This window comes from Amblyomma mixtum, chromosome 7, assembly GCF_055824585.1.
Source record: "Amblyomma mixtum isolate Tamu chromosome 7, ASM5582458v1, whole genome shotgun sequence".
Taxonomy (NCBI): domain Eukaryota; kingdom Metazoa; phylum Arthropoda; class Arachnida; order Ixodida; family Ixodidae; genus Amblyomma; species Amblyomma mixtum.
Window position 1 is genome coordinate 151,240,945 of NC_143018.1, and position 27,621 is coordinate 151,268,565.

General features: G+C 49.4%; 1 protein-coding gene across 3 annotated transcripts in view; it reads right to left on the reverse strand.

The window, feature by feature from the left end:
* Positions 1-27,621, reverse strand: part of egl (Egl_like_exo domain-containing protein) — a 91,950-nt gene that overhangs the window by 44,367 nt on the left and 19,962 nt on the right. For 2 of the 3 annotated variants that reach the window (XM_089553581.1, XM_089553580.1), the window contains exons 2-5: positions 27,438-27,555; positions 24,367-24,576; positions 6,935-7,177; positions 589-807 (exon numbers count right to left, since the gene is read on the reverse strand). In XM_089553581.1, coding sequence (XP_089409707.1) covers positions 589-807; positions 6,935-7,177; positions 24,367-24,576; positions 27,438-27,555 — 790 coding nt within the window. The remainder of the gene's footprint in view (positions 1-588; positions 808-6,934; positions 7,178-24,366; positions 24,577-27,437; positions 27,556-27,621) is intronic. The other variant, XM_089553582.1, reaches the window with a different exon arrangement.

Sequence of the window (27,621 nt, forward strand, 5' to 3'; positions counted from 1 at the left end):
TGTGTAGGGTAGTGAAAATGTGAATTTCATGCATCTTTCCCTCCAAAGCAACTACACAGCATTATCTGCTAGGGTTTTTCAGACTTCATCTCCGCCAAGCCCCTCAACATGTAAAGTATACAAATCCCTTGACAGGCCAAAATTAGAATATGCCTCACCTATTCGGGACCCGCACCAAGCTTACCATATACATGCACTCGAACCAGTCCAAAACAGAGCAGCCAGATTCATGCGTTTGTTGTATACTTACGACATCAGTGTATCAGCGTTGAAAGCCAAATCCGACTTATAGGCCTCATCACTTAGCATTGCCAGCCTTTGCTTGTTGCATAAATCTTTCCATAGTTCACTGGGCCGCGCACCCTCCCTCCAGCCTGCATACCTTGTCATCCTTTTCCTGACCTCGTGCCCGTACTACTGCAGCAGACTGGAACGACCTACCCAACCACATCGCAGCCATCATCCAACTTTTCCAACAATGTCACCAGTCGTGTTTCGCTGTACTTGCTCATCAACGTATACATGCACCCGCCCCCCTTCGCCCCTCGAGGGTCTTGGAGGTGTAGTGAAGTGAGAGGAGAGGAGGACCTTGGTGATGTGCTCGGCCTCGAGCAGCTGCCGCAGGCGTCCCTCGGTGAAGAGCTGCGGGGTGGACTGGACGTCGAAGAGGAACACCTCCCCGGCGGAGGTGGCCAGCTGGAGCAGGGTGAGGGGCCCCTGGGGACCCAGGTTGACCCCCTCCGCATCCAGGGCCAGCAGCTGCTGCTGGGCGGCCAGCCGCGACACCACCGACTCACACTCCTTCACCTGCACCATTGTTGTCAGGGGGGGCCACTGATACCCTGCTGTCCTAGGCACTTGTCGCGCGCCTAGGCAGTGTGTTGCAAGCAAGTGCACAAGGACAGGTGTCATGCTGATGGGGGCTAGTTGGTGTACATTCACAGTGATGGAACACACACACGCTGCGCTGAACTTACAAATCAGCTGCAAGTTCAGCTGCAAGTTGTGTGTGTCTTGGTCTGTGTGTGTGTGTCTGCGCTGTTGAGCCATCACTATGAGTAATGCTGATGCTGGTGTGGTCACTGCTCTGCCTGAAATAACACTGGAAATACTACCTGACAATAAGAAGCCCAGTGTGGATACTTTCTTCCCCTCTCTGTATGGGTGGTGGTCATCTCATCTTTTGCCATCGCCTGTCAACAGCCACTGCGCATGCAACTCGCATTCAGCTGACCAACCACAGACTCCAAGGATACACTTATCCCTTGTCTGGTGCTCAGGTGTGATACATCCGCATCAGTTGACATTAGTGTGTCCCAGTTCAATGAGGCTAGTTGGTTCACTGGTGCTTGCCTAACACTGACTGTGCTCCAAAGATGAATTACTTCTACAAAAAGTCAAAGCTGACCACAACTGCTCCTTTCCATATGCTTGAGGGCCATTCGGGGGAAAAATACACTCTTTCAGCACTTCATAAAGACCAGAAACTTACCGAAATCTTTTAAGAAACATACAGAAGTAATTGCAAAACCTCTTAAACAATGACACAACCAAATGATCTGACCTTGAGGGGAAGCTGCTAAATGCTGTTCTAACCACCAGGCATGCCACAGTGATCCTCCCATCCAGCTGACTGTCAACAACAACACACTGATTGGTGGCAAAGCTTCTGTTAACTCTCTGCCTTTGTGGCAACCATAATTCCAAATACATAATATAATTGAACAACAGAACACATGAAAGTGCATGTTTGCTTCTGGCAACTGTTCTTGAAATAAAAGAAAACACATGCTTATGACCTGAGCCATGCCACTGACAATTTAGCACCTTTACTGGGACATATGGTAAAGCTAATCTTATCCCACGACGCCTGCGAATGGCAAAAGTTTCAGTGATTTTTAAAGGACAATATGTTCCAACTAGAGACCGATATCAATTCTTTCTAAAGGGGTTCAAAAACTGTCGCATGACAGAATGAACCATTTCCTGGACTAAAAATAGCGCCCCTGCATTTTGGATCCACAAAGCGCCGTTCAACTGAGAGTGCACTACTAGAACAAAAGGAAATAATTTTATAATTGCTTGCGCGAGAAGAATATGCGTAACTTCTCGAAGGCTTTTGATAGAATTAATCACTGTACTTTTGCAACCAAACTTGAACATTAAGGTTTTCGAGGTATATTTTTGATGCTTTTGCAAAGTTACTTAAACAACTGAACACAGCAAGTACAGCCTTTGTCAAAAGTTTGGAGCCCAGGGGGTTTTCTTTTGAGCCACACTGTGTCGTTCTTAAGGGATCTCTAGCGCTCCAAATTTCCTGGACATGAGAAGATTTCTGGTACTGCCTCCTGCAATAGGTAGAACTTCCATGAATGCTCCTGGAGTCCCAGTATAAAGCTTGGAAGTGAACCCCTTGGGCTCTAAACTTTTGACAAAGACTGTACATGTTACAGACCCCACGTCCCGTGTCTCTGGAGTGGTATTCCTCAAGGAAGTATTCTCGGCTCGTTATTGTTCAAAATTTATGTAAATGGGCTAATAAACATTAACGAAGATTTACACCAATGACACAACTTTATTTTTCCCAGGACCTCATTTATCTGCTCTGGCACCTAAAGCAAATAACGCTCTAGCGATGTCCGCACATTGGAGCGAAGTGCAGTGCTGATGATGAATTCCCCTCTGCTGCCCCAGAAACAAGCCAATATAATTGTAATTTCAGTCACCTCTATTGTCAAAAGCTCGGGTGTTGGTTTTCAGGAGAACATGACTTGCACCAAATTATTGGATCACGCCTGTGCTTTCTCGTACCGCAAAACATCACATTACTGCTTTGCCACAGTCTCTTTTTTTTCTGCACTGCTACTTAGTCTGGGACACTACCGCTGCTCCCTCACGGGGTGCAGTGGCCTATGAGTGAGCCCCCCATCTAAATTACAATTTCAAAGAAAGCTGCTGCACACACTGGGCCCATATTTCACGCACTCTCAACCCCTGTGTGCTGGTCTCCTTCATCTCAAAGGACTATGCCTACAACCCATGGAACAATGGCAGATACCTTTCACCCGAACAAACCATGTGCTGTGGCACACTTTACTGATGACTGTGAGCACCCTGACCATTTCAAAAAAACTGCACTCTCCATTACTTACTAGCACGTGTATTTCTAGATGTATATATACAGTGAAAGCTCGTTAATTCGACCCCCGTTAATTCGGAAGACCAGACAATTCGACGTGCACGTGAGGTCCCTACATGGGAGTATATGGGGTGAAACCCTCGTTAATTCGAACAAATTTTGCCGTGCGTCAGTTAATTCGACTTCACTCCGCAGCCCGCCAAGCCGGTGCGCCGAGAGCAAAAAAAAAAACACTGCCACGAGCGGCGCTACTGTACGGCTGGCAGGCCATCCGTATGGTCATCGTCATCAGCAGCGAGAGAGAGAGGGCGAGGTTAGCAGCGGCCGAAGCGGCTGGCGTCTTTCATTGTGCTTTCTTGTGTCGCAGCAGTCGTGTTGGTGTCGTCCGCGTAACCAAGTCTCGTTTTGGCGTGTGTCCTCGTTTCCATGTGTTCTTGCTGCTACGATCGCGGTTATTTAACCATAAGGCGGCGCCTTTTTTGGTAATTGCGCGCTTTGTCAGCGTGTTTACTGCGCTGCTTGTTGCTGCTGTTTTGTTGCGACTGAGAGAAGGGCGAATGGAAATTGCATGGGCCTGCCTGCTGGCTCAGTCAAGCCACCATCGCTGCCCCGTGCAGATAGAGGAGAGTTAAAAGATCAGAGGAAAGATAAAAAGAAAAGATAAGACGCGCGTCGCAGCAACAACCGTGTCCACTGAAGCAGACACTGGCTGAAGAAACAGATAAGCAGCTGAAGCCGCGCTCGCTCCACCTCCTCCCCGTTCTGCTTTCGAGCGGGTAGCGCGCAGTGCCTGCGCGCCTCGCCTTTGTGTCCTGTCAGCTGACCGAGGATGAAATAACTGAAGTGACAGCCGCTGACAACGACGATTGTGAGCAGTTGTCCCAAATGCCGAAGTGCACGGTGAAAGAAGCCGCAGAAGCCTTGTCCGTGCGGGAGGACTTCTGTGAACAAATCCCTGACGGTGCGTGTGCCGCAGAGCACCTGGCAGCTGTTAAGAGCTATCGTAGTCACTCAAATTCGCTCGAAAAAGCAGACGACGGTAACAGATTTCTTTGCCAAATAAAAGTACATCCTGTTGGGGCAAACATTGTTTTTTTGTTGTTCATTCAATATTTCGACATTTGGATAATTGGACAATTTTTGGCGGTCCCACCAGTGTCGAATTAACGAGCTTTTACTGTATTGTGAACTGAAGCCCACCTGGGCGCAATATGGCATACACCTTTTAACTGAAGAGCACCCTGCACATCTGCAGTGTCCACTTTCCCTTACCAAACACGCTATGTCGGCCAGTGCTTTCTTCTGGCATCAGTTCCCCTGAGGCACCACACAAACCGAACAGGCTGCCCAGGTGTCTCTGCAGTTGTGCCCATTCACTGACCTGGTATGAATGAGATGCACTTACAGCTGTGGCACTGAGTTTTGGCTAGGCCCAATGTCCGCGATGCTCGGTTCCAGCAAAGCCCACGTGTGAGAATGCACCACGTGGCTCTGATCTTCCTCGTGAATGCACTACACGAGTGTGAAAATGACACGGGCAATGCGACACCAAGCAGAAAAGAGTCCATCACGTGGGCCCTGCATTGGCTTGTCTCACACACGCTCCAGATTCCTGCTGTTGTGGTGCAAAAAAAACTGCTTTGAGCAGCCGCAGCAGCCCGAGTGACGAGGCATCAACAACCCTTTTGTTGAAATACATACACACACATATATATATATATATATATATATGTGCAACTTATTAGCTCCGTGCAACTTGCAGCTCTGAACTGAAGAACAGCGTGAACTTGGGCGAGGACTGAAGAAAGACACACAGGCGGGCGCTGACTTGAAACTGAAATTTGTACTGCTTGGGCCAAAGAAATACACAGGCGGGCCACCAAACAGCAAAAACAAACAACACCCACGATCATTCATGAACTGGAGCAAAATCGTGGTTTGAGCTAGTTGGTACATCTTCAAAACTTCAACAGCGCTGCGACGAGGAACAAAGTTCTGTCTTTGTTCCTCGTCACAGCACTGTTGAAGTTTTGAACATTCATGACACTGAAGGAGCGAATTGCTACGTCACTTGCATGTGGCTAAAAAGTGTCATTCTTTAGATGAAAATTGCCAAAGAGGGGCTGCTGACGCATGTTTCTGCTGACCGGGTGATTTGTTCCTCTCCAGTGGTTTCACACATAAGCCGTTTTTTTGTGCTTACAATCACCTTGGTTCTCTTGAAGTCCGGCTGGGAATTCTTGCAGTCACAATCTCTGCAATGCCTATCTAGATGCCCTTTCATAGTGTTATGCACGTTGTTTTTGTGCTCTTTGAGGAGTTTGTTTAGGCATCTGCTCGTCTGGCAAACATACGCCTCAAAGAACACAACATCGTGCATAACAACGTAAAAGAGCATCTAGTGTCATGAATGATTGTGTGCGCTGTTTTTTTTTTTTTTGCTCTTTGGTGGCCCGCCTGTGTATTTCCACGGCCCAAGCAATACAAAGCTCAGTTGCACCAGGAAAATGTAATACCAGCTTGCCCAAGCATCCGTTTCAACAGGATGCAGGCCTTCTCAAGCCCTTGTTCAAGTTTTTGCTTGCCCTCCCCTTCAACATCAAAGATGTCAGTAGATGCGAGATGCTGAAAAATAAAATTTGACTTGACGCCGTCATTGTGCTTGAATCGTTAGCGTCTAACCCAAGAGACCCAAGTGCGTTACGTGCATGCCTTCCCTCATCACCCTAGCCCGTATTCTTTTCTTTCTTTCTTTCTTTCTTATTTGAGACAACTGACTACAAAGTGGCTCAGGAGGCAATAGCAAAAGGCCCGGATGGGGCCTGACTAGGCTATGTCCCCCTGACAGCACAGGCAGCACAAGTGTACACAGGATTACGCATCACACGCAGACCCAAGGATAGCACATCAATACTGAATACAGGAAGATACACAACGTCTTAGGTTACGCTCTAATCTCTCTGTAGACAGAACTGTGATAATACAAAATGATTTCTTACGCACTGCATTAGGATCGTCAGTAAAGAAAAATGTTTTACCAAACAAAAACTGATAACGTGAAATGCAATCCAGTGTACGTAAGTGATGGAATATGACCTATAGTGCACGATGGTATACAGATTAATAGCACCAAGACATGTTTACGCAAAAGGCGTACTGGCGCTAAAAAACGAAGACAACACACACAACAGGACAGGACTGGCGCCAACTTCCAACTAGTTTATTCACAGAAAAAACCACTTAAGAACCACAGTCCTGTCCTGTTGTGTGTGTTGTGTTCGTTTTTTAGCGCCAGTACGCCTTTTGCGTAAACATGTCATGCTACAACCAACTAGCTCAAATCAAAGTATTGCTAATAGCACCAAGAGTTGGCTCAGCAGTTTAACCGATGCACCTGCTGCTCAGATAAAAATATTGCTTGAACTTGCTTTTTGAACTGAACAGGAGACACAACAGAACTTATTAAGTTTACTATGTCAGGGTACTTGTTCAAGAGTTGTGGTATTTCCGACGATGACCCCTGTAAGCCATAGTTGGTACGTGATCTGGCCCTAACTATTTCGCTCTTAGTTCATATGGGGACTGTCTAGCTTGACAGTTTTCTTGAAATTTCGGTACATCTGCACGGCACTGGCGCAGCACTTCCAGAGATAGTTTTTGTTTAAACAGTTGTTTCACCTGAAGAATGCTATATCTGGTATTAAAACTATTTCCATCTTGGCTCGCACCTGCCACTAAGAGCCTACCCGTGAGTGCACGCTGTGGAAGGGCACAGGGGGAAGAAGAGAGAGAGACCTTGGTGATGATGCGGACGCCCCGCAGCATGTCCCCCAGGGCCTGGTCCTGCTCCCGGGCGGAGCTGACGCTGGCCATCCGGTGGTCCATGGCCGAGTTGTCGGCCACCGCCTTGAGGATGTGCGACTTGAGCCGCTGCTGGATGCTGCTCCCTCCCCCGGCCGCCGGCCGCACTGCTGGCGTGGTGGCCACCTCCGCCTGCTGCTGCGGACGCTCCAGCAGGGTCACCACGTTCGCCTGCACCTGCAGCACAAGGAAAACACACAGTCCCACACAGTCCCACACACAACCCAAGGGCCGACAAAAACCAACAGTCGAATCTGTTCAGAATCCCACTCTTATGACATCCCTAAAAACAGCACCTGTATCTGACAGCTAGGTGCACCTATGAAGCAGAAACATTGAGGCAAACAAAGAGGGTTCAGCTTAAGTTGAGGACAACACAGCGAGCTATGGAAAGAAAAATGATGGCTGTAACGTTGAGAGATCGGAAGAGGGCGGGGTGGGTGAGGGAACAAACGAGGGTTAATGATACCCTAGTTGAAATCAAGAGGAAGAAGTGGGCCTGGGCAGGGCTTGTAATGCGATTCTTAAGGGTAATGAAGTGGATTCTAAGAGACGGAAAGCATAGCAGGGGGCAGTGGAAAGTTAGGTGGGCAAATGAGGTTAAGAAGTTTGTGGACATACGGTGGCTGCAGCTGGCAAAGAAGGACAGGGAAATTGGGGAGACATGGGAGAGGCCCTGCAGTGGGTCAGGCTGACGATGATGGTGATGACATTGGTAGCACAAAGGATTTCATGTAGCGTTGGGTGATCACCTTCCAGCAGCGGCGCCAAACACCAGCACACCGGAAAGAATTTCCCACTGTCACAGCTCTGTCAACATCAACCGTAAAAAAAACCCTCAAAGGTAACTTCTGTTGAATGGAGTAAATTGCTGGGCTAGTTAGTTCATAATGCACAGATGGTGGAACCAGTGAAACTGATGGGTATGGCAAGCAATTTAGCCTTGCATATCAAGGACTGCTCCCCTCGGTTTCACCTGGCCAGTCAGGGGAAATCAAGACGCAAGCATGAGCTGCTGGAAGCATTTATAATCAGGAAAAATAAGCAAACGTGTAATACCCCTGCCACACGGCAAATTTAATGTCATTCTCATCGAATGACATTTGTTCGACTTAATGTCATTTTTTCTGCGCGCTGCTACACGGCAAAAACTAATGTCATTTGCAAATGATGGCGATTGCGATGGAAAGAGAGTACAGTGAGTACAGCATACAAAAATTTCGATGTATGCTTCAATACGTTGCAAAAAGTATTGCTTTGCTAATGGCAACCGATTCTAAAATCTTCATCCTCATTTTAATCAACATATATAGATAGGCGCGCTGTGCGAGGGATCTAAAAACGTTGATTTCAATAACGTGTTGATCACTGCTATCCACCACAAGTCCAAGCCAAGCCAAACCTCAGCCAGCGGCGGCAGGCAAATGGCGGACGTCATATTGTGAAAGGCTCTCTATGGTGAAATTAGACAGTATTAGCTGTGCGTCCGCAAAAGCTTTGCGCATGCTACGGGCGCACCTTGCGCGCACTGCCGCCCGTCCTCACAACAGTTTTAGTAGGGAGCACGGTGGTTGGGTGTGACTAGCGTAGCGCGCGAGAAGCATAACACACTGTGGCGCCATCTAGACGATAGCAAGTCAAACCTCCTGAACTGAGTGCCGGAAAAACGTTTTTCTCGTTTATTAACGGCAGTAATGAATGCATTCGAAGGCTTTGTTTTTTTTTAATGTAAATCAATTGGATGAAATGAAAATGTAGATTCTAGTGCAAAGTTGGAGAAATACTTCGCTCGGGGTCGTTGCTATGACGACAGTGTACGCCGTACATTATTAAGCCTAGCATCAAGAAATTCTGAAATTTATCTCAAAAGCGACTGATATTTCAAACCTATATTGTTACGGAGGGTTGAGAATGCACAAAATAAAAGCGAATACAACCGTTTAGAGCAAGCTATCGCGTCGAAAAATGCAGCGGCGACGCAGTATTCGGTCCGAAGCGGGCGAGCTGGGCGTCGCCATGTTGTGAATGTTAACCACGCAAGGCTGGTAGCGAGAGTGAGTTTTATTTTTTTCCAATTCTATTTGGCATTTTTATATACATAAATGAACGACAGCACAATCGTAGGGACGCGGAAATATTACAGTGCTTGTGACGTTTTTGTAATCGTGTTTTTCGGTGTATATTCTCACCAAGTCTCTGGTGTCGAGGGAACACATTAGCTCGGACGTCGCAGGCGAATGTGTTCAGGGAACTCATTCGATACCTAATGTCGTTTTCACCGAATGACATTAGATTTTCTCGTGTGGCAGCAAACTAATGTCGTTTTGAACGAATGTCATTCGATGGGAATGACATTAAATTCGCCGTGTGGCAGGGGTATAAGAGACCTTTCAGTCTTAATCACCGAAAAGCAGTACCAGTTTTTTATCACGGTGAAGCTTTTCTTTCGCCTTGTTTATTCTTTGGAATAAATTGGTTGTAAGTCCCTCATGGGCCTCTTCGATTTACTGCGCTCGGGCAGCCCGCTGGCTGCCCGTAAGTTCGCCTCTGACAGGAAAAGTGGGCTGGCAGCCACCGGAACCAGCCTGCCGGCAATCTCGGGGGCAAGCAAGTCACGGATCACGGAGGGCAGATGCACTCTCTAGCTTCGCGTTCTGCTGCGTCTCATTGCTACGCACGCGTACGGTAGAAATAGGCTGCTTGGTATCAAAAACAACGACTTGCAGTTATTGAGAGCTGCGTGTCGCAGACTGCAGAACATGCAGCTGATCAAGCTAGCACTCGTACACATAGGTGACGACAACGCAGGCGTGTGCCTTCGGTGCACAGTGCGCTGTGTAAAGAAATCCTCAAAAGCATGCGATGAGCAATCGCAATCGAAGGTGTTTCAGTCGACACCACATAGGACAGAAAAACTGCCCGTGCGTTGTTTATCAAACGACACACCATACTCTCGGATTATGGCCTGTTTGTTTACTACGCAGTAAGTACATATCACTGGTATGACCGCCGACACTCAACTCTGCTTGGTGATTGACTCTGCTGTGGTCGTAATTTCTACGGTTGTAGCCTGCTTCCTGTAAGCTGTAAGCAGAAAAGAATCGGAATACGTTTCGTTCAACTCTAGCCTGTCGCCTGCTGGCTTTTGCTGCGGGCAAAGAATGCACGCATAATCTCGATAAAAGCGCATATCAGCTTGTTGAATGTTCACCAAGAACAAGCAGGCGTACTGTATAAATTTAGCTGCGTATCGTATCTCTAATAATAATACAGCTTTATAGCAGAGAACTTGCACTGGAGTGGAAGGCGCTACAATAAAGCCCTGCGTGTAGGCGCCTCAAGTTCCACGTGTGCTTGCATGATGATCAGTGCTAAGAACTTCTTTTTCTATTTTTTTTTTGTTAATGAGCCAAATGTGAGGAGATGCATACCTACGGTACTTCTTAGACATTTTGAGCATATGTGGCAGAAGGCCTGAGCATCAAGCTGCACAATAGTTGGCAACGACAGAATCAGCACTTGGTCGGCTGCCGTAATAGCGACAACTGTGTGTGTGGCGACAACATATATGCCCGCAGACATGCCTCAAGCAATGTGCTCGTGAGGGCTTTTAATAAAGGACATGTTTCAGTCAAGCGTATTTCAAAGCATATCTACTGTTGCACTGCGCCAAACGCAATGGAGACCATACGCTCCCATATTGCGCTGAATGAACTCCTCGCAAAACACGTTTGGCACGTGCATATACAGTCGAACCCCGCAATAACGAAACCGCTGGGGAAGGAAAACCTTTTCGTTGTCGTGAGAATTTCGCTGTCGCGAAAATGGACAAATAAGCCCACCCATTACCTTCCAGAACCAAAATGTAATGCAAAAAGTCGCTTATTTTGCTCTGCTTAACATTGCTGTGCAGGAGCTTGACGACTCTGGCTTCGCAGCTTGATAAGCTATGCATAGCTTCGTCGTGGTCGCCGAGAAAAGTCCGGATAACATCGAAAGCATCAAGCACATCACGCGAGCTTACTTGCGTAACTTTCCTGCATCCAGGACGATGCTGCTTCAGCGTCGACGCGCGCACACTCCCCTGACAACACTTTGGCGACGATGCAGTGCCGCGCTTTAAATCGACTTAGCCATCCGGCGTTCGCCTTAAAGTTGTCATGCCCCAGAATGCACGCGAAGTCAATCGCCTTTTGCTGCAGAAGGCTTCCAGACAAAGGCACCTTGTTCGCTCTCTTGTTCAGGAACCACTGAAATACGGCTTTGTCCACGTCTTCGTAGACCGGCGTTGCCAAAGTCTTGTTCAGAGCGCGTGCGCCGTTCTGGAGTGCCGCCATGATGACATTCTTTGATTTCAGAATCGTAGAAACTGAGCTGCACGGGATACTGAACTCCTCCGCAATGCCCGTCTTCTTTCTGCCTTTTTCAGCTTCGGCGATGATTTCAGCCTTTTCCTGCAGCGACAGTCGAAAAACAACAAAAAACACTGTACGGACGAATTCGGCTTGCACAAGGCTACAAGGCGGACGGCGAGATCGGCGAGATAGCGTGGTCGGCGCACTAGAGAAAAGAAAAAAAAAAAGGGGTTGCTTGCTCTTCCCCGGTTGGCCGGCGGTGTAGTCACGTGAAACGTCACGTGCGTGCGTAGTCGCCAACAGACGGGCTAGCAAAAAGCCGCTTTCAGCGGGCAAAAAAAAAGAAATTGCTTTGCGATCATCATCATTACCGAACCAACCGAAAGTAAACAAAAATGGCTGCGCCGGTGCTTGTTGGCAGGTGAAATGAATGGGCCCGACTTGTGGGATGAGTGTGCTGCTGCAGTTTTACCCATTCTATGTTCCCGACTGGCTGATATGCCGAAAAAATGTTGCAGATCACTACCTCAAACTTTCGTTAATGCGGGACTGCTTTTTAAAAACCCTTCGCTGTTGAGAGGGGACAAATGCATTGAACCCTATGGGAGTTCGCCGGGGGCACCAGAATTTTTCGTTGCCGCGAGAATTTCATTCTTGAGGGCTTTCGTTATTGAGGGGTTCAACTGTATATGCGCTCGTCCGAACGCGTACTATGGAACCGGAATCTGTGGCTGCTCTCGTGAAAGTCCTCGAACATCATCGCAATATCAGCCAGGCGCACGGAATTAACCGCCGAAATATTTGGTGCATCAGAAGTATGAGATCGTAATATGAAGCGAGCAAATCGTGCTTGCGAGGTGGTGAGACGATCGAAATATTGCCGCGTCTACAACAATAGCCGCTTGGCGGCTGTTCGGCACGCAGCTTGTGCGCCACGCTGTTCGCTGCTGAAGAAGACGAAACTGGACGTTCCATCCTGGCCGTCTTAGTGTGCGCTGGCATCATCTCGGTGTTGGTGCTCCTCTGCCGTCTGGACGCGGCGCTACCTGTATCAACTGCTATGTGACACTGGTGGAGGTTGCGGGCTCGACGTCCCATGTCCAACACCTCTTCAGACAGCCGCTCATCGAGTCCCGACCAGCTACCGCTTGTCTGCACGCCCGTTCACCGCAGCAGCCACCGCCTCCTGGGACTGGTCCCAGAGTTTGGTCTCCTCCCAAAAGAGGCACGCACTCATCGAACTGGTGAGCATACCACCATGGCGCAGGCTAGCGCTTCACACTTGACGCTCCAGCAACCCTGCGTGCCAGCCAGCTTCCATGGCGTCACTTTCGAAGACGTTGAAGACTGGCTTGACCAGTTTGAGCGGATTGCCGATTTCAACCAACGGAGCCCAGCGCAGAAGCTGCGGAACGTGTATTTCGCCCTCGAAGACGGAGCCAAGATTTGGTTCGAGAACAGGGAGGCCGATCTCCAAAGCTGGGATACCTCCCGCCAGCAGGTCCGGGACACCTTTGCCAGCACGGACCGCCGGGATCGTGCGCGGCACCTTCTGGACGCTCGCGTCCAAAAGCCTAATGAGAGCGTTGCCATGTTCGCCGAGGTCGTGACCCGTCTTTGTCGGCGCGCTGACCCAGATATGGCGGAATCCACGAAGCTCCGCCACCTGATGCGAAGTGTGAAGGACCAACTCTTCGCTGGTTTGGTCCGGAATCCCCTGCAGACGGTAGCCGACTTCATCAAAGAGGCGACCGCCATTGAGCGGGCCTTGCATCAGCGCTGCCGCCGAAATGACTCCTTGTGCGGTGAGCCAAGCGCCAGTGCGGCTTCTTTGAGCGTGTCCAGCGACAATGCGTTGCTGCGTGAGCTCATACGCGCGGTGGTCCGTGAAGAGCTGCAGAAACTGACCCTTGCCTCGTCTGATCCGACGGCTGCGGCTGTTACCGAGGTTGTGCGCGGCGAGATTCGGCAAGCATTTTCACCGCCTCCTCCAGTCATGCCGGAGCCACGCCCCATGAGCTATGCTGCAGCTCTCCGCTCCGAGTTGCCACCTGTGCAACGCTTGCCGTACCACCCGCCGCCGCCAACCGCTCTGCCACCGTCATTCTACCAGCGGCCTCAGCGAGGACCTGCCATGCGTCCACCGGCCCGGAAGGCGGCTGTTTGGCGCACTTCTGACCAGCAGCCGCTCTGTTACCATTGCGGGAAAGCCGGCCACCTGTATCGCCGTTGCCCCTGCCGTGAAATCGGCCTCCGGGGTTTCCCACGTGACGCTCCCTGTCCCCGTTTCGGTGAGCGACCCCACGAAATAGAGGAGTACCTTTCTGCCCATGACACCACCTCTACCCGCCGACCCCGATCTTCGTCTCCCGCCCGCATCACGTCGCCCAGCCGCCAGGCTTTCTCAGATGGACTGCGGGGCCAGTCTCCAAGCCCGCGCCGGGGAAACTGAAAGCGGCGACCTCAGGGGGGAAGGTTGCTGACAGCGGATATAACGAAGACCCCCGAACGCTGCCGGAGCGCGATGCCGAGATCCCGATGCCGCCACAGCCCGATTCTGTGACCCCGAGCTTCCCTGACACCGATGCAGTGAGCGCCGACCTACGCATTCACGTTGACGGGCACTCAGTGACTCATTTCGATAATAAGCAAGCACCTCGCGGATCGCCTCAGCAAGGTAAAGACAGCCTGGGATGGACCTCAAATTCGTACTGCTGGCGGTCACCTCATGACGCCTGTCGGAAGATGCACTGCTCGAGTCACCATTGCCAATTCTGCTTTTGTTGGCACTTTTGTTGTTCTGCCGCACTGCTGCAAAGACCTGATCCTCGGAATGGTCTTCTTGCGTGAGCATGGTGCCATCATAAACCTTCCTGATCGTCTGGTAACATTTTCGACCCCTGGAACGATTTTAGCCGACACCGAACCACGCAGAGTGGCCCTGTGCATAATCGACGCCGATGTGACCGTGCCTCCGCGATCCTGTGCCCTCGTTACCGTCATTTGTGACGACCGGTGCAGTGCTGACGGCGTAGCCGAACAGAACACGGCGCTTGTGCTCTCTCATGGGGTCTGCATCGCAAGAGGTATCGTTACGCTACGGAACGGCCTGGCAGATGTCCTTCTAACGAATTTCGGGATCGAACGGCAACACATCGCCAAGGGCACTGCGGTCGCATACTTCGAGGGCATCGCCGAAATTAACGACTGCCTTGCCCTTCAGAGCGAAACGTCCAATTCTTGCACACCTCAGTTGATCCTCGACGTGAACCCAGGCTTACGCCCCGCCGATAGGGAGAGCCTAGTCGGCCTCCTGCATCAGTTCCAAGACTGTTTCTCGTCTACGTCGGCAGTCAAACAGACGCCTCTCGCTAAGCACCGCATCATTATGGACTACAGTACCCGACCAATTCGACAAAACCCATACCGTGTCTCACTGCGGGAGCGTGAAGTCATAGCTGAACAAATCAAAGAGATGCTGCAGGATGGTGTTATTCAGCCGTCGAGGAGCCCGTGGGCTTCGCCTGTGGTTTTGGTTAAGAAGAAGGATGGTAGTCTGCGATTTTGCATTGACTACTGGAAGCGTAACCAGGTTACCAAGAAAGACATCTACCCGTTACCACGCATTGACGACTGTCTTGACCGGCTGCGGCATGCGCGCTACTTCTCTTCGCTGGACTTAAAAAGTGGTTACTGGCAGATCGTAGTTGACGAGCGGGATCGCGAGAAGACAGCGTTCGTGACGCTGGATGGCCTTTATGAGTTCAAGGTCCTTCCTTTCGGTTTGTGTTCAGCTCCGGCAACATTTCAGAGAATGATGGACGCTGTTTTGTCGGGCCTGAAATGGCAGACGTGCTTGGTATACCTGGACGACGTTGTCGTATTTTCGCCAAGGTTCGAAGAACACCTCCAGCGCCTCTTGACCGTGCTACAGGCTATAAGATCTGCCGGCCTGACATTGAAGCCCGAGAAATGCCACTTTGGTTATGAGGAGCTCCTTTTCCTGGGCCATGTCGTCAGCCATCGTGGAGTCCGGCCGGATCCTGCTAAAACGGCTGCCGTCGCCAACTTTCCCACTCCTTCGGACAAGAAAACGGTCCGGCATTTTTTGGGCCTTTGCGCGTATTACCGGCGGTTCATTGCCAACTTTTCCCGACTTGCTGCACCGTTGCTGCATCTTACAAGAGATGACGTCCCATTCGCGTGGACAGAACAGCAGCAGCAGGCATTTGATGAATTACGGCGACGCTTGCAAACCACGCCTGTCCTTGGTCATTTAGATTCTCGTGCGGAGACTCTCATCCACACAGATGCCAGCAACATGGGTCTCGGTGCTGTACTCGTCCAGTGGCAGGACGGCGCTGAGCGCGTAATAGCACACGCCAGCCGCACTCTGTCTCGTGCTGAATCTAATTATTCCACGACCAAAAAAGAATGCCTTGCCGTGGTATGGGCTGTGACAATATTTCGACCTTACCTGTACGGCCGGCATTTTCAAGTTGTAACCGACCACCACTCTCTCTGCTGGTTGACGAACTTACGGGATCCCTCTGGCCGCCTTGCGCGTTGCAGCTTACGCCTTCAGGAGTTTGACATGTCCATCGTGTATAAATCAGGGCGCCAGCACAATGATGCCGACTGCTTGTCCAGATATCCAGTCGAGGCTGCGCGCGACGACGACGAACCGGACTTTCCTCTCATTGCAGCCGCAGACTCAGCGACTATTTCTGGTCAGCAACGTGAGGACCCGGCGCTGAAACCTCTCATCGACTTCCTGGAAGCACGTACCACGGAGGTTCCCCAGCCCTTCGCAAGAACCCAGTCCTCCTTTTGTCTGCGCAACAACGTGCTGTACAAAGCCAACTTTTCTCCAACCGGAAGCGACTACCTCCTCGTCGTTCCAGCGAATCTCCGTGAAGAAATCTTGCAGGCGTGTCATGACGAGCCCACCGCAGGTCACCTCGGCTACGCCCGCACTCTGGCTCGGATCAAAAAGAGCTATTACTGGCCTAAGCTTGCGGCGACTGTACAACACTATGTGCGCACGTGCCATAATTGTCAACGACGAAAAACATCCCCTGTCAAGCCAGCTGGACTTTTACATCCCGTTCAAGTGTCCAGACTCCCGTTTGAGCAAGTTGGCATGGACCTTCTCGGCCCTTTTCCAACTTCATCTTCGGGAAACCGGTGGATTATCGTCGCCACTGATTACCTTACGCGCTACGCTGAAACCAAGGCCCTCCAGCGTGGCACAGCAGCCGAGGCTGCGAAATTTTTCGTGGAACGCATCGTCCTCCGGCATGGCGCTCCAGCACTAATTATCACGGATAGAGGCACCGCTTTAACTCTTGGAATCCCTCATGCGGCTGAGTGGCACTACTCACAGGAAAACAACCGCCTACCATCCCCAGACGAATGGCCTGACCGAGCGCCTCAACAAAACTCTCGTCGACATGCTGTCCATGTATGTTGACGTTGAGCATCGATCTTGGGACGATATCCTGCAATATATTACTTTTGTGTATAACACAGCTCAACCGGAAACCACGCGGAGGACGCCCTTCTATCTATTGTACGGCCGCGAAGTGTCGACAATGTTGGAAGCAATGCTGCCCCATGATGGCCGCGACCCCGACGTTGGAGCCGAGGAGTTCACGCTTCGCGCAGAAGAAGCTCGACAGCTTGCAAGAGTGCGCATCCTGAACCAACAAGACCGTGACACCTGACGTTACAACCGCCGCCACAGACTGATGACGTTCGCCCCGGACGACAAAATGTGGGTATGGACCCCCATTCGACGCCGTGGTCTTTCCGAAAAACTGCTCAAGCAGTATTTCGGCCCCTACCGAGTTCTCTGTCAGCTAAGCGACGTAACCTATGAAGTTCTCCCGGATGGGGCTTCCCGGACTACTCGCTGTCAGCAGAGACCAGAGATTGTTCATGTAGTGCGGATGAAGCCCTATTTTTCGCGAGACATTCAGTGACTAAGTGCTGTGCGTTACTGTTTTTTTTTTTGTTTCTTTCTCCCTATTTTCTTGTTAAAGCATCGGGCCGATGCTCTTTCCGAGAGGGAGGGTAATGCCGTGTCAGCAACAATAGCCGCTCGGTGGCTGTTTGGCACGCAGGTCGTGCGCCACGCTGTTCGCTGCTGAAGAAGACGAAACTGGACGTTCCATCCTGGCCGTCTCGGCGTGCGCTGGCATCATCTCGGTGTTGGCGTTCTGCCATCTGGACGTGCCGCTACCTGTACCAACTGCTATGTGACAATATGATGGTGCATACGCACGCAAAACATATCAATAAACAGCGAGAACTACTGCAAAAGGTTCCATTGTGGGTGATATGCACCATGGCCTAGTCGAAACAAGTGCCTGCATCGCGGAGAACATCGCATGAAGAACCGTGGTCCTTCTTGTGCACATAAAAATGGCCGTGCGAGCTTCCTGTCACCACACTTGTCTGCTAGGTGCCTGAGTGCTGCCAGCACAAAATCGTCCTGGCGAGTCTGGCTGCCCGAAACTGCCCAGCCAGAGAAAAACGTTCTGGGCAGCCAGCGGAAGTGCGCACCTGGCGTCGCACTCTGGCAGCCCACAGGCGGCCCATAATCGAAGAGGCCCAGTGTGTGTGTCCTCTGTCAGCTTTGCTGGCTCCACCATGGGTGCAACTTTTGTTGGCGCAGCGTCTGGAATGGCAACTTGCGCAGCACACCCCTCACAGCCTGGCCAGAATGCGGGGAGGGAGGAGAGGCCTCCCTCACTCGCCTGCTGACCAAGTGGGGCATGGGAAATACCATAAAGCAGGGGCCACAGCCGAGGATCCCCATCACACAGCACGGACTGTGGTGGCATCCTGGTCTTCCACTTCCCAACCGGCAATTTTTACAACCATTCAAGGCTTCCTGCCTTCTATTTTGGTCCCACAATGGAGGATGCCAGACAGGAGAATCGGGGAGCTGGCAGTCATTTCGTGCTTTACATTTCTTTAATAAGCAATTCCCCAGACCCAATGGCACTATCCATGAAATCAGCATTTTCTTTGAACATTTATTTATTTGAATATACTGCGAGCCGTAGACCAAGCAGGAGGGGCATTGCAATAAAATACAAGAGCCACAAAAACCACCAGCCACAAGTCACCATACACCAGAATAAATCAAACAAGACTAGGACGATCCAACATCTTCACAAAATGCTTGGATGTGCATAAATCCAAAGCAAGACAATTCCATTTGGGAAAAAGCTGCACTTAAAACCATTGGTTCTTGCCAAAATTGGGGCTTATGAATGCTCGTGTACATGTTAAGTCCTTCTAGTGCATGCCAGTCTAATACAATCAGGAAGATGTGCCTACAGGTTTCCAGAGATGTAACCGTGAAGCAAGAGCAGATGGCCAACTTTTCTTCTCATTGCCGAGGGCTGTAAATTACTCTTTACGATTAGTGCACTTGGAGAATCTGTCCTCCTATATTTTCTATACCTAAAACACACTGCATTCCAGTCATTTATTTTATTTAGAGCATACTGCAGGCCACGTGAAGGGCCCTGGCAGGAGGGGCAAAATAAGCACAAAACAAAAAGTACAAGTCATAAAACAAAACAATTCAATGAACAACCTGTTTTAAGCCATCAACATCAACCACTGATGGTGGTGGTAGCCGCTTCCACTCGGTAATGGCGCGGGGAAAAAAAGAATGTTTCATTATGTTAGTTCTGGCAAAGTAAGGTTTTAACAATTCAGTGTGCCTGTTCCTCGTTGACCTGGATGTCATCAGTTGGAGATGCAAATCGGCAGCCATTGACAGTTTGTTATTTTTCAATAGTAAGAGATATCTTAACTATTCGACACATTCAAGAAAACTTTGCGCAGAATAACACAAGACCTACACCAACTGGCCCAACGTACTGCTCTACTTAGTATTCGGCGCCACGCTTCAAGGGGCTGCATATTAGGCTGAAGCAATGGAGCAGATGGTGAGACAGTGGTGCGATATTTAGAAAATATTGTAGCGTGCAACGCCAAAAAGAACACCCGCGCAGAGACGAAAAACCTGCGGCGGTCCCCTAGTGGTTCGAGCGCGCGCGAGAGAGCCACTAACTTCTTCCTCTTCTAGCGCATGCGCTACTTCTGTCTCTTCTTCGAATGCATGTGTCAATATAAACCAAACAGCTTTGCGCTGAATTCGTTCAAGGGCATTGATGTTGGTCTTTGTGTGAGGATACCAAACAGTGCATGCATACTCAAGTTTTGGTCTAATCTTGTTTTAACTTGTTTTAACAGAGATTGCAAAACGAACAAGAGCATACCGTTTCAATATGTTTATTTCAACTAAGATTACTTATTAGTGCTATTCCTAGGTACATGTATTCTTTGACTTCTGAAAGGTGCCAGGTGGGAAGATTGTATGAAAAGGAATGACTGTTTCTTTTATTAGTGGTCCGCATAAATACTGTCTCCTCAGCGCTTAGTTTCATCTCCCATTAAAGGCACCATTTATTTATACAATAAATAAATAAGATAAATAAGCCACAACCCAGTTAAATAAAAGAAGGAAGACCAAGAGTTTCAAGTTTATGGCTAAGTTTACTTTGTAGAACTAAATCAAAAGAACTCTTAAAATTTAGAAATATGACATCTATTTGGCCAGAATTGTCAAGAACCCGAGCGAAATTGTGAATTACGGATGTGAGTTGGGTGACCGTAGAAAAGCCTTTGCGAAAACCATGCTGGAAAGCCAATAATTTGTTGTTGTCAACAAGAAATGTTTCAATGTAGTAATTGGCTACGATATGTTCAAGAAGTTTGCAGCATGAAGAGATATGGGACGGCAGTTATTATTCAGCCATGTGGCATCACCTGCTTGGTGTGGATCCCGCAAGCCTTGCATGCAGTGATTCTGGCGCTGATGGAAGAGTTTTTAAGTTTTCTTTTCCATAATTTTCTTAACTTTTATGAGCAGATGTCATCGATATGAGAGGAACAAGTAAGTTTGTACCTGAGGGTTCATAACTCTCTACCTCCAAAATAGGACAGTTGTGAAGTATATATAATTATGGAGTCGGGGCTCTTTTTTCCTGTTAATTCGCACTGTGCCTTGGTTAATATCCGTACCCCAGTCTGCGATTGCTGCGACGGATTTTCGTAGCGACAAGTAGTCAAATACTTGCTATACTTGCAAATACTTGTCTTAGCTCATTGTGACAGAGTCGTTTCTGACCGCCTGAAGGTTTTTAACTATGTGACTGTTTTTAGATACGTCGATGATTTTTAAATTTTATTACAAGGGTGCAGTGATTTTTCGACCACTGTCAATCAGCTTTTAGTCCTTTTTGGTGAGTGTTTTAATCCTTTAGTACTGACGCATGAAATTCCACGAGATGGTATTTTACAGTTTTTAGATTTGAAACTAATTCTCACTGACAAATCTACGTGTTGGAAGTACCATCCAAGAGCTAACAAACCCCTCTTACCGTTTCATTCATCTCATACAAAACTTGTTAAGAGAGAAATCGCTAAGCAATGCCTCAATAATACACTGAAAAAGTCGTGTTGCCCTTCACTGAGTCATGGTTTCCAAAAGCAAGTGACGCGTCTTCAGTCAGCTGGGTATCCGACAAGCCTCATTGTATCCGTATCTGAAGGAATGTTGAAAACAGTAAAGAGAAAAGACAAGAACCAGATCGAAGCAAACGGAAACAGAACGGTAGTCATCCCCTATTTGCACAACACCTCGCATCGCCTAAAGAAGATTGCGAAACGCAGTGACGTCAGAGTAGTGTTCTCGGCGCCTGAGAAGTTGGAAAAATTAGTCAAGTTGACTAACCCTTTTCCAAAGCCTAAAGAACCATGCGGTATCAAGCACCGGGATCCTTTTGTAGCATGTGTTCCTGGTGTGGTTTATGAAATTCCTCTATCGTGTGGCTCTAGGTACATCAGTAAAACTGGCCGATGTCTGAATGAAAGATTACTGGAACACAGGAGGAAGGTAGGCAATTACAGAGATGGTAATCTTTCTGAACATTATCATGACTGTGCTGACAAGAATAAGAAACCATGCAAACCTGTCTTCAGCGCATGCAAGATTGTGGCCAAACATAGTTGTCAGGATGTGAGAGAGATAATAGAGGCAGATCTGATTAGAAAAGCCGGTCCATCCTGCGTCAGCGCACCATCTGTCTCACTGACTAAAAAGGAAATAATGTTTTTGGGAGCAGCCACGTGATGTCGGCAGGGATATCAGTGTGACGTCATGCAGCAAGGTGTGTATCAATAAACCTTCAGTTGAAAGTAAGCGCTCGTGTTGTCCAAGTCTCTTCCTCTCTGTCCGTGTTTTTTTGCGCTTGTACGTGTCTGCATTCTTGGTGTTCCCCGTGACAGAATCCACACGAAAATAAAGTTTTCCTCGCGCCTTGCGATGCCAGAAAACCGCGGTGTCTTGGAAGTGGAAAAGTGGCCGGTCATGCTCGATTCGCGCCATTCGACTAGACAAACGGTCTAAATGCATGGTAGGGTTACTGAATTTTGTTGTTACGGCAGGGACACGTGTGCGAAAAACGAGCGCGATTCACCTCGGCGCGAAGTTGCGAACGGCGCCGCAGCGTCCGATCGCAGCTCGCCGCCTGCGTCCAACCTGCTAGATGTCAACGACGAGCTGCTAACGGCAAACGCAACGACGGGAAGTGGGAGCCAATGCGAGCGCGGAGAGCAGCAGCGTCATGATGACGTAGGCGCGTTCCCAAGGCCGGTCTCGGTGCGCTCGCTCGCGCGCGTCGAGACCGGCCGTGGCCTGCCAGCCTAGATGCCAGCCGCAGGCGTCTGAAAACGCGATAGTATTGTTCGTTCAAGTTCATAGCAAGCACTGGGATAGATTAATGTAAAAAATGCATCATTTCTGAGGATCGTTGGCCAATACCGAGTCGCTGGTAGAGGTGATTGCGATCCAAGCAAATTTCATCCAATAGCCGCTTTGGTGCTGCTCCTGCCTGATGCGGTTCCCCTGCCGTCTGCTAGCTCCGTTGCTGAAGGCGTCGCGGAAATCTTACGTATCTTTTATTATGAGACTAGTTGACAATAAAGGGGTGCCGAGTGAAGCGCCTTTGAATGCTGTCCAGTCTCGAAGCGCTAACAGCTGCGGCATCGATGCGAAACGGGCTAGGCTTAGCGACGACCAGGGCAGTCAGGGAGCAGCACACAGTTTGTCACCTGGCGTTCCTGCAGGCGGAGTCGTTGTCGAAAGCTCCACTCTTGCACAGGCATGCTGTCGTTGCTTGAATCTAGGAGGCGGACTTTATGGTAGCATGGCTGCTTTGTATTTTCTTGTGCGAACGTGAAGTAAGCCGAACCTGCCAGCCTGTCGATCAGCCTGGATCACAAAAATGAGCTAAAGCTTGTTCTTAATATAGACAATAAACTCTGGTATAAGAAATTTGAAAACTGTGTCATCTTTGAGGGTCGCTGACCAATGCTGAGTTGCTGGTAACAAATGTGCTACGAGCAAATTTTGTAGCGAAAGCTACATTGGCCATGAGCTTGTGATTGCGCTGTGGCAGTGCTCCAAGGAGGCACAGAGACCGACCTTGAGCTGTTGTCTAGCAACTGCCACAGCTGGCGGACGCCGCGCGGCGTCATCCGCCAGCTTCCTCGTAGTTGTGGCGCAATTAAATCTTGACTGTTTTAGCTTTTTCGAGCGGTCGCTTATATCGAATCATCACTTATAACGAATTTTTTCGCCGTCCCGCTGACTTTGTTATAACGAGGGATTACTGTACTTGCATGCCATACATTGGCGTCAGAGAGGCAGGCCTACAGGGGAACGCATCACCGGCCCAGATGTGTCAAAGGCGAGCACTTTCCCATTCATTTTGTACATGAGAGCGCAGCAGCAAAACACTACTCTGACTGCATGACACATTGCGTACAGTGTCCCCGGCACTGCGCCCATGAGTGGCTGCAAATTGATCGGTGCACTACATGCCTCTCCCATGCACCACCCCTTTGTACAACACCAATGCCGGGTGATGTGCAGGCAAGAGATTCTCATCAGCGAGATTCCACTGTAAAGGGGACCACTTTCTATTTAAATACTCAACAGGAGTGGGGCAAGGGAAATGAACGACAAAACCATGCAATCTTTTTTTTTCCTACGCACCCTTCCATCACATTAACCCAGTAATGCAAGCAATAACAGTAAAACCTTATCGACATATTTTCTCCTAATTGCGGGGGGGAAAACATATTGTCCAGGAAAACGCATGATCCAACCCATCCAATTTTGAGAAATGTAGCTGCTGAATGAGGTAAAAAAAAAAAAAATTTATTGACAACTTCACTTTACAAAAATGTTGATTCGCATTTCTTGGCACAAGAGCGGACCAGATCCTGTTCCACTGCTCGCTGAGTTCAGTGCCCATTCATGCTGTCTCCAGCGCGGAAGGAAATTCGCAATGGATTCGCTGCGTTGTCAGCAATGACGAAAGTAACCAAAGTCTCTTCATTTTTGCATGCGTTGCCCATTTGCACCCAAGTACTGTGGAAAGCCAACGCGCCAGCTGACTGTCCAAGTCTCTTTGCTTTTTAAGTGGCATTTCCCAGACCCGGAAAACTTTCTCCTCCTTATGCACCATGGAGGAGAAACTCGAGCGTTTCTCCTCTTCACATCGCGTCCTCGCAAAAACGGCCGTCACGAATGCTAGCGCACCTTCATTTTCTTGCTCTTGGTGGTGGTGGTGGTGGTGCTTTGCCTCATTGCACTGAGGCACTTGTATGTTTGTGCATGTGTGGTTGGTTAATAAACATATTGCGTGACCACAAACTGTCGAAATTTGAAACGCAGCAGCCAGGAAATTGTGTTTTTCCGGGAACGTATTAACCGGGAAAAATGCAGTGCAACCCAGTGGGACATTTCTAATGTCCATGTGTACGAACCAGGAAATCGTATGAACTGGGAACGTATCAACGAAGTTTTACTGCAGCACCAACAGGAAAAACCTTTCCCCACCCAGGGGTGGTGCTCACCTGGAAGCGGTGAGTGTTCATGCGCAGGAAGGCGGACAGGTCCTGGGGGCTCTGCACCATGCGAGCGTAGGTGTCCCGGCTGAAGCGCGAGGTCAGGTGGCCGTGCAGGGCCTCCAGGCTGGCCGAGCCGCCCCGCGACCGCAGGAAGCCCTCGAAGATGGACGTCAGCTGGTCACGCAGTCCCGCGTCCAGGGGGGCCTCCTCCGCCACCTGACACCCAGCACCATCACCCTCTGAGACCGTTGGTGATTGACTGCTGTTTTTGAGACCCAAGGACAAAGTGGCAGACACCCTCCAAGTCTTGGGCAGCAGCAGAGAGGAGGCCAGAAGGAACTGCCCCCTTTCACTGTGTGCAAACTGGCTGTTGGCCCCCCCCCCCCCCTGTGGATGGGATCCTCACTGCCCCCCCCCCTTGCTGCTTTTCTCACATACATGTTAGCCCAGGAAACGCCAACCCTCCCAAATGGAGATGAACCTGCTAGCTTCTTGTGCCAGGGCACTCACTGCTCTGTGGCTGTTAAACAAGCCATGCGAGACCCTCTCACAAACGGAATGCCATCCTCCCAAAAAATTCAGGGGGCACTTTGACTGTCTAAAGTGGGTAGAGGCGGAAGCGTTTTCCGCACCACCTTCGCTGTTTCTGTGGCACCGGTGGCGTCACATATAATTGACTACTAATTACTAAGTGATGACAAATCACTAATTAATGGCTAATTACTGATTAATGCCTGAATACTAATTAACTGCTAATTAATGACGCTTAAGCTTCGCCTTTAGGAGTGGAACGCGACAGCACGTCGTAGCGCTGCCAGGGAGTCAACGGAACACCACCCGTTCAGTGCGATGCCTTGCCCTTTGAACGCAACGCTTTTTGAGGAAAGGAAATGGCGCAGTAATTCTCTGTCATCTCAGTGGACACCTGAACTGCACCGTAGAGGAAGGGAGGAAGTGGGAGTGAAAGAAGATAAAGAGGAGCCGTAATGAAGAAAATGAAAATTGTATTTGAGGAAAGGAAATTACGCAGTGACTGTCTCACAAAATTCAGGGGGGCACTTTTTTGACCTAAAGAGTGGTCACTGATGCCCCTAAGAGTGGAACGCGACAGCGTCTTGCAACGCTGCCAAGGAGTCCGCCTCGCTCATCAGTAAATTGGTTTTTGAGGAAAGGAAATGTATCTGTCTCTCATTGGTGGACACCTAAACCTCGCGGGAAGGGAATGGAGGAGGATGAGAGTGAGTGAAGACACCCTATTCACTAGACGCGCCTTTGTTCATTCCAAACCATCGAGCTGGCATGGCGGAGTGGATAGCGTGCTCGTCTCTCACGCCGAAGACCGGGGTTCGATTCCTGAGCTCGACCAATTTCTTAATCGGTTTTATTTATTTATATGGCCTGACTAGTAAAGCTAATTAGGCTAATTGGGTAATTAGGCAATTAAGTAAGCTCAGTCCCACTTAATTGGAGCATCACTATACGATCCCTTCAATTGGTTGCATGGTTACTAGCCAAAGTACAATTGGCCCCGTTTGAAATTCGCGCACTGTGGACGTCACGACCGTTTCCACCAATTGAAAAGCGTGACATTTTCTGTCGACAACTGCTGCTTACAACGATGAGACATTAAAGGCTTCCGCCTTAATACTCAGTCTGTGGAAATCACCTTACTGTAAGCAAAACTGCAGGAACCACTTGCGGGGGCCTATTTAAACTTGTGCCACCAGACAACAACGAGCAGCTTTACTACCGTCTCCCATGCACAATCTTCCCAAGGTCCACCCCACAGTGGGTTGCGTCAACTGCAGCTCCACGACAGCCCCCAAAGAGACATGCTGGAAGCTCTCCTGGGAAAAATGCATGGCAGGCCCTTTGATTGCTACAGTTTGGCTGATTGGTGCCATTCTAAGCCTAACAAACAGATGCAACGCAAGGCGGGCAGTTCCACCACAAACTCAAGCACTAGAGGAAAGGCAGAGACACTTGGGATTGCCGTCTGGGAATGAACCGCCCCAAATGCCAGCACTAGCGCAAATTTGATACGAAAGCCTGGGGATGTTGTTGGTTTGCATCTCTATCCTCCAACCTGACTAAGCTACTATACGCAATGAGCAATGCCCCACTCGGAACGCTGTACGAGAAACGACAGATTTTGCTACGAATGTGTCAGCACATGCAGGGCGGCCAGTGGATATAGACGAAGGCTCCGAGGCTTTGCTTGCTGTCATGCCTGATGACATCACCTTATTTTTCTGGCATTTTCAGTACCATCTGTGAGTTGACACACACACCACGCCAGCTTTTCTAGTAACACATTAAAGGATTGCAAAGCTTCACTCTTCTACTGGTGTGTCATCATTCCTACACGAACTGAACAGTGTACACTCACGGTTAAAGTTCACAATCAAATCAAAGCCTACTGCACTGTAATTCAAACCAGCTGGCTGTACACAAATGGTTGACTGCCAGAAGAAACATGGGGATCCCCACAATGCACCAGGACACAAGAGCAAGTTTGAAATTTCACGACTAGGAACATCAAATCTGTCCCTTCATTACAGAGATTGTCATCTGAACAAACCCGGTGTGTCTAATAAAAAAGCATGCTTTCCACTGCTTAACAGGGCAAAGATTAAATTCAGACATCCAGATCAGCTGACTAGGGAGTTGTGTGAAGCCTATCACATTCACAAGGACAGCGACACGTGCGTTAGCACACCATCTGTAAACTTACATGAATGTGAAATTTTGTATCTAGATTCTTAACTTTCTTTTGCGTGCTTTTTGCGGGAAGCGCAGGCGCTTTGGGTTGTCAGTTGTGTGCATATAATCTGTATTTTTTTCAAATAAACTTTCAGTTGTTAGTAGCGCTTGTCCTTGTCTTCCTTCTCTGTTCTTGTTCCTAGTCGCAGCGCTGGTGAAATTTTAAAGATGTACCAACTAGCTCAAACCACCATTTTGCTCCAAGAGCAAGTTAGGCATCCCATGGCATCAGCCTGTCTGGTGTCTTTTCGAGGCACAGCCATCAGACAGCTAACCAGATGCCCTGTCGCCCAGAGAAAGGCACACCCACCCACCTTGACCACGGCCTGGCCGTCCCCCTGGGCGGCGTTCTGGAGGACACTGCGCAGCACCACATGCTCCTCCTTCACCACAAACACATCCGAGTGCTTGGCCAGGAAGTCCCGGAACTCCCTGCACACCACAGGGCAACGCTCACACGGAGGAAGGAACACTATTTGTACGTGCAGGGGGCCACTC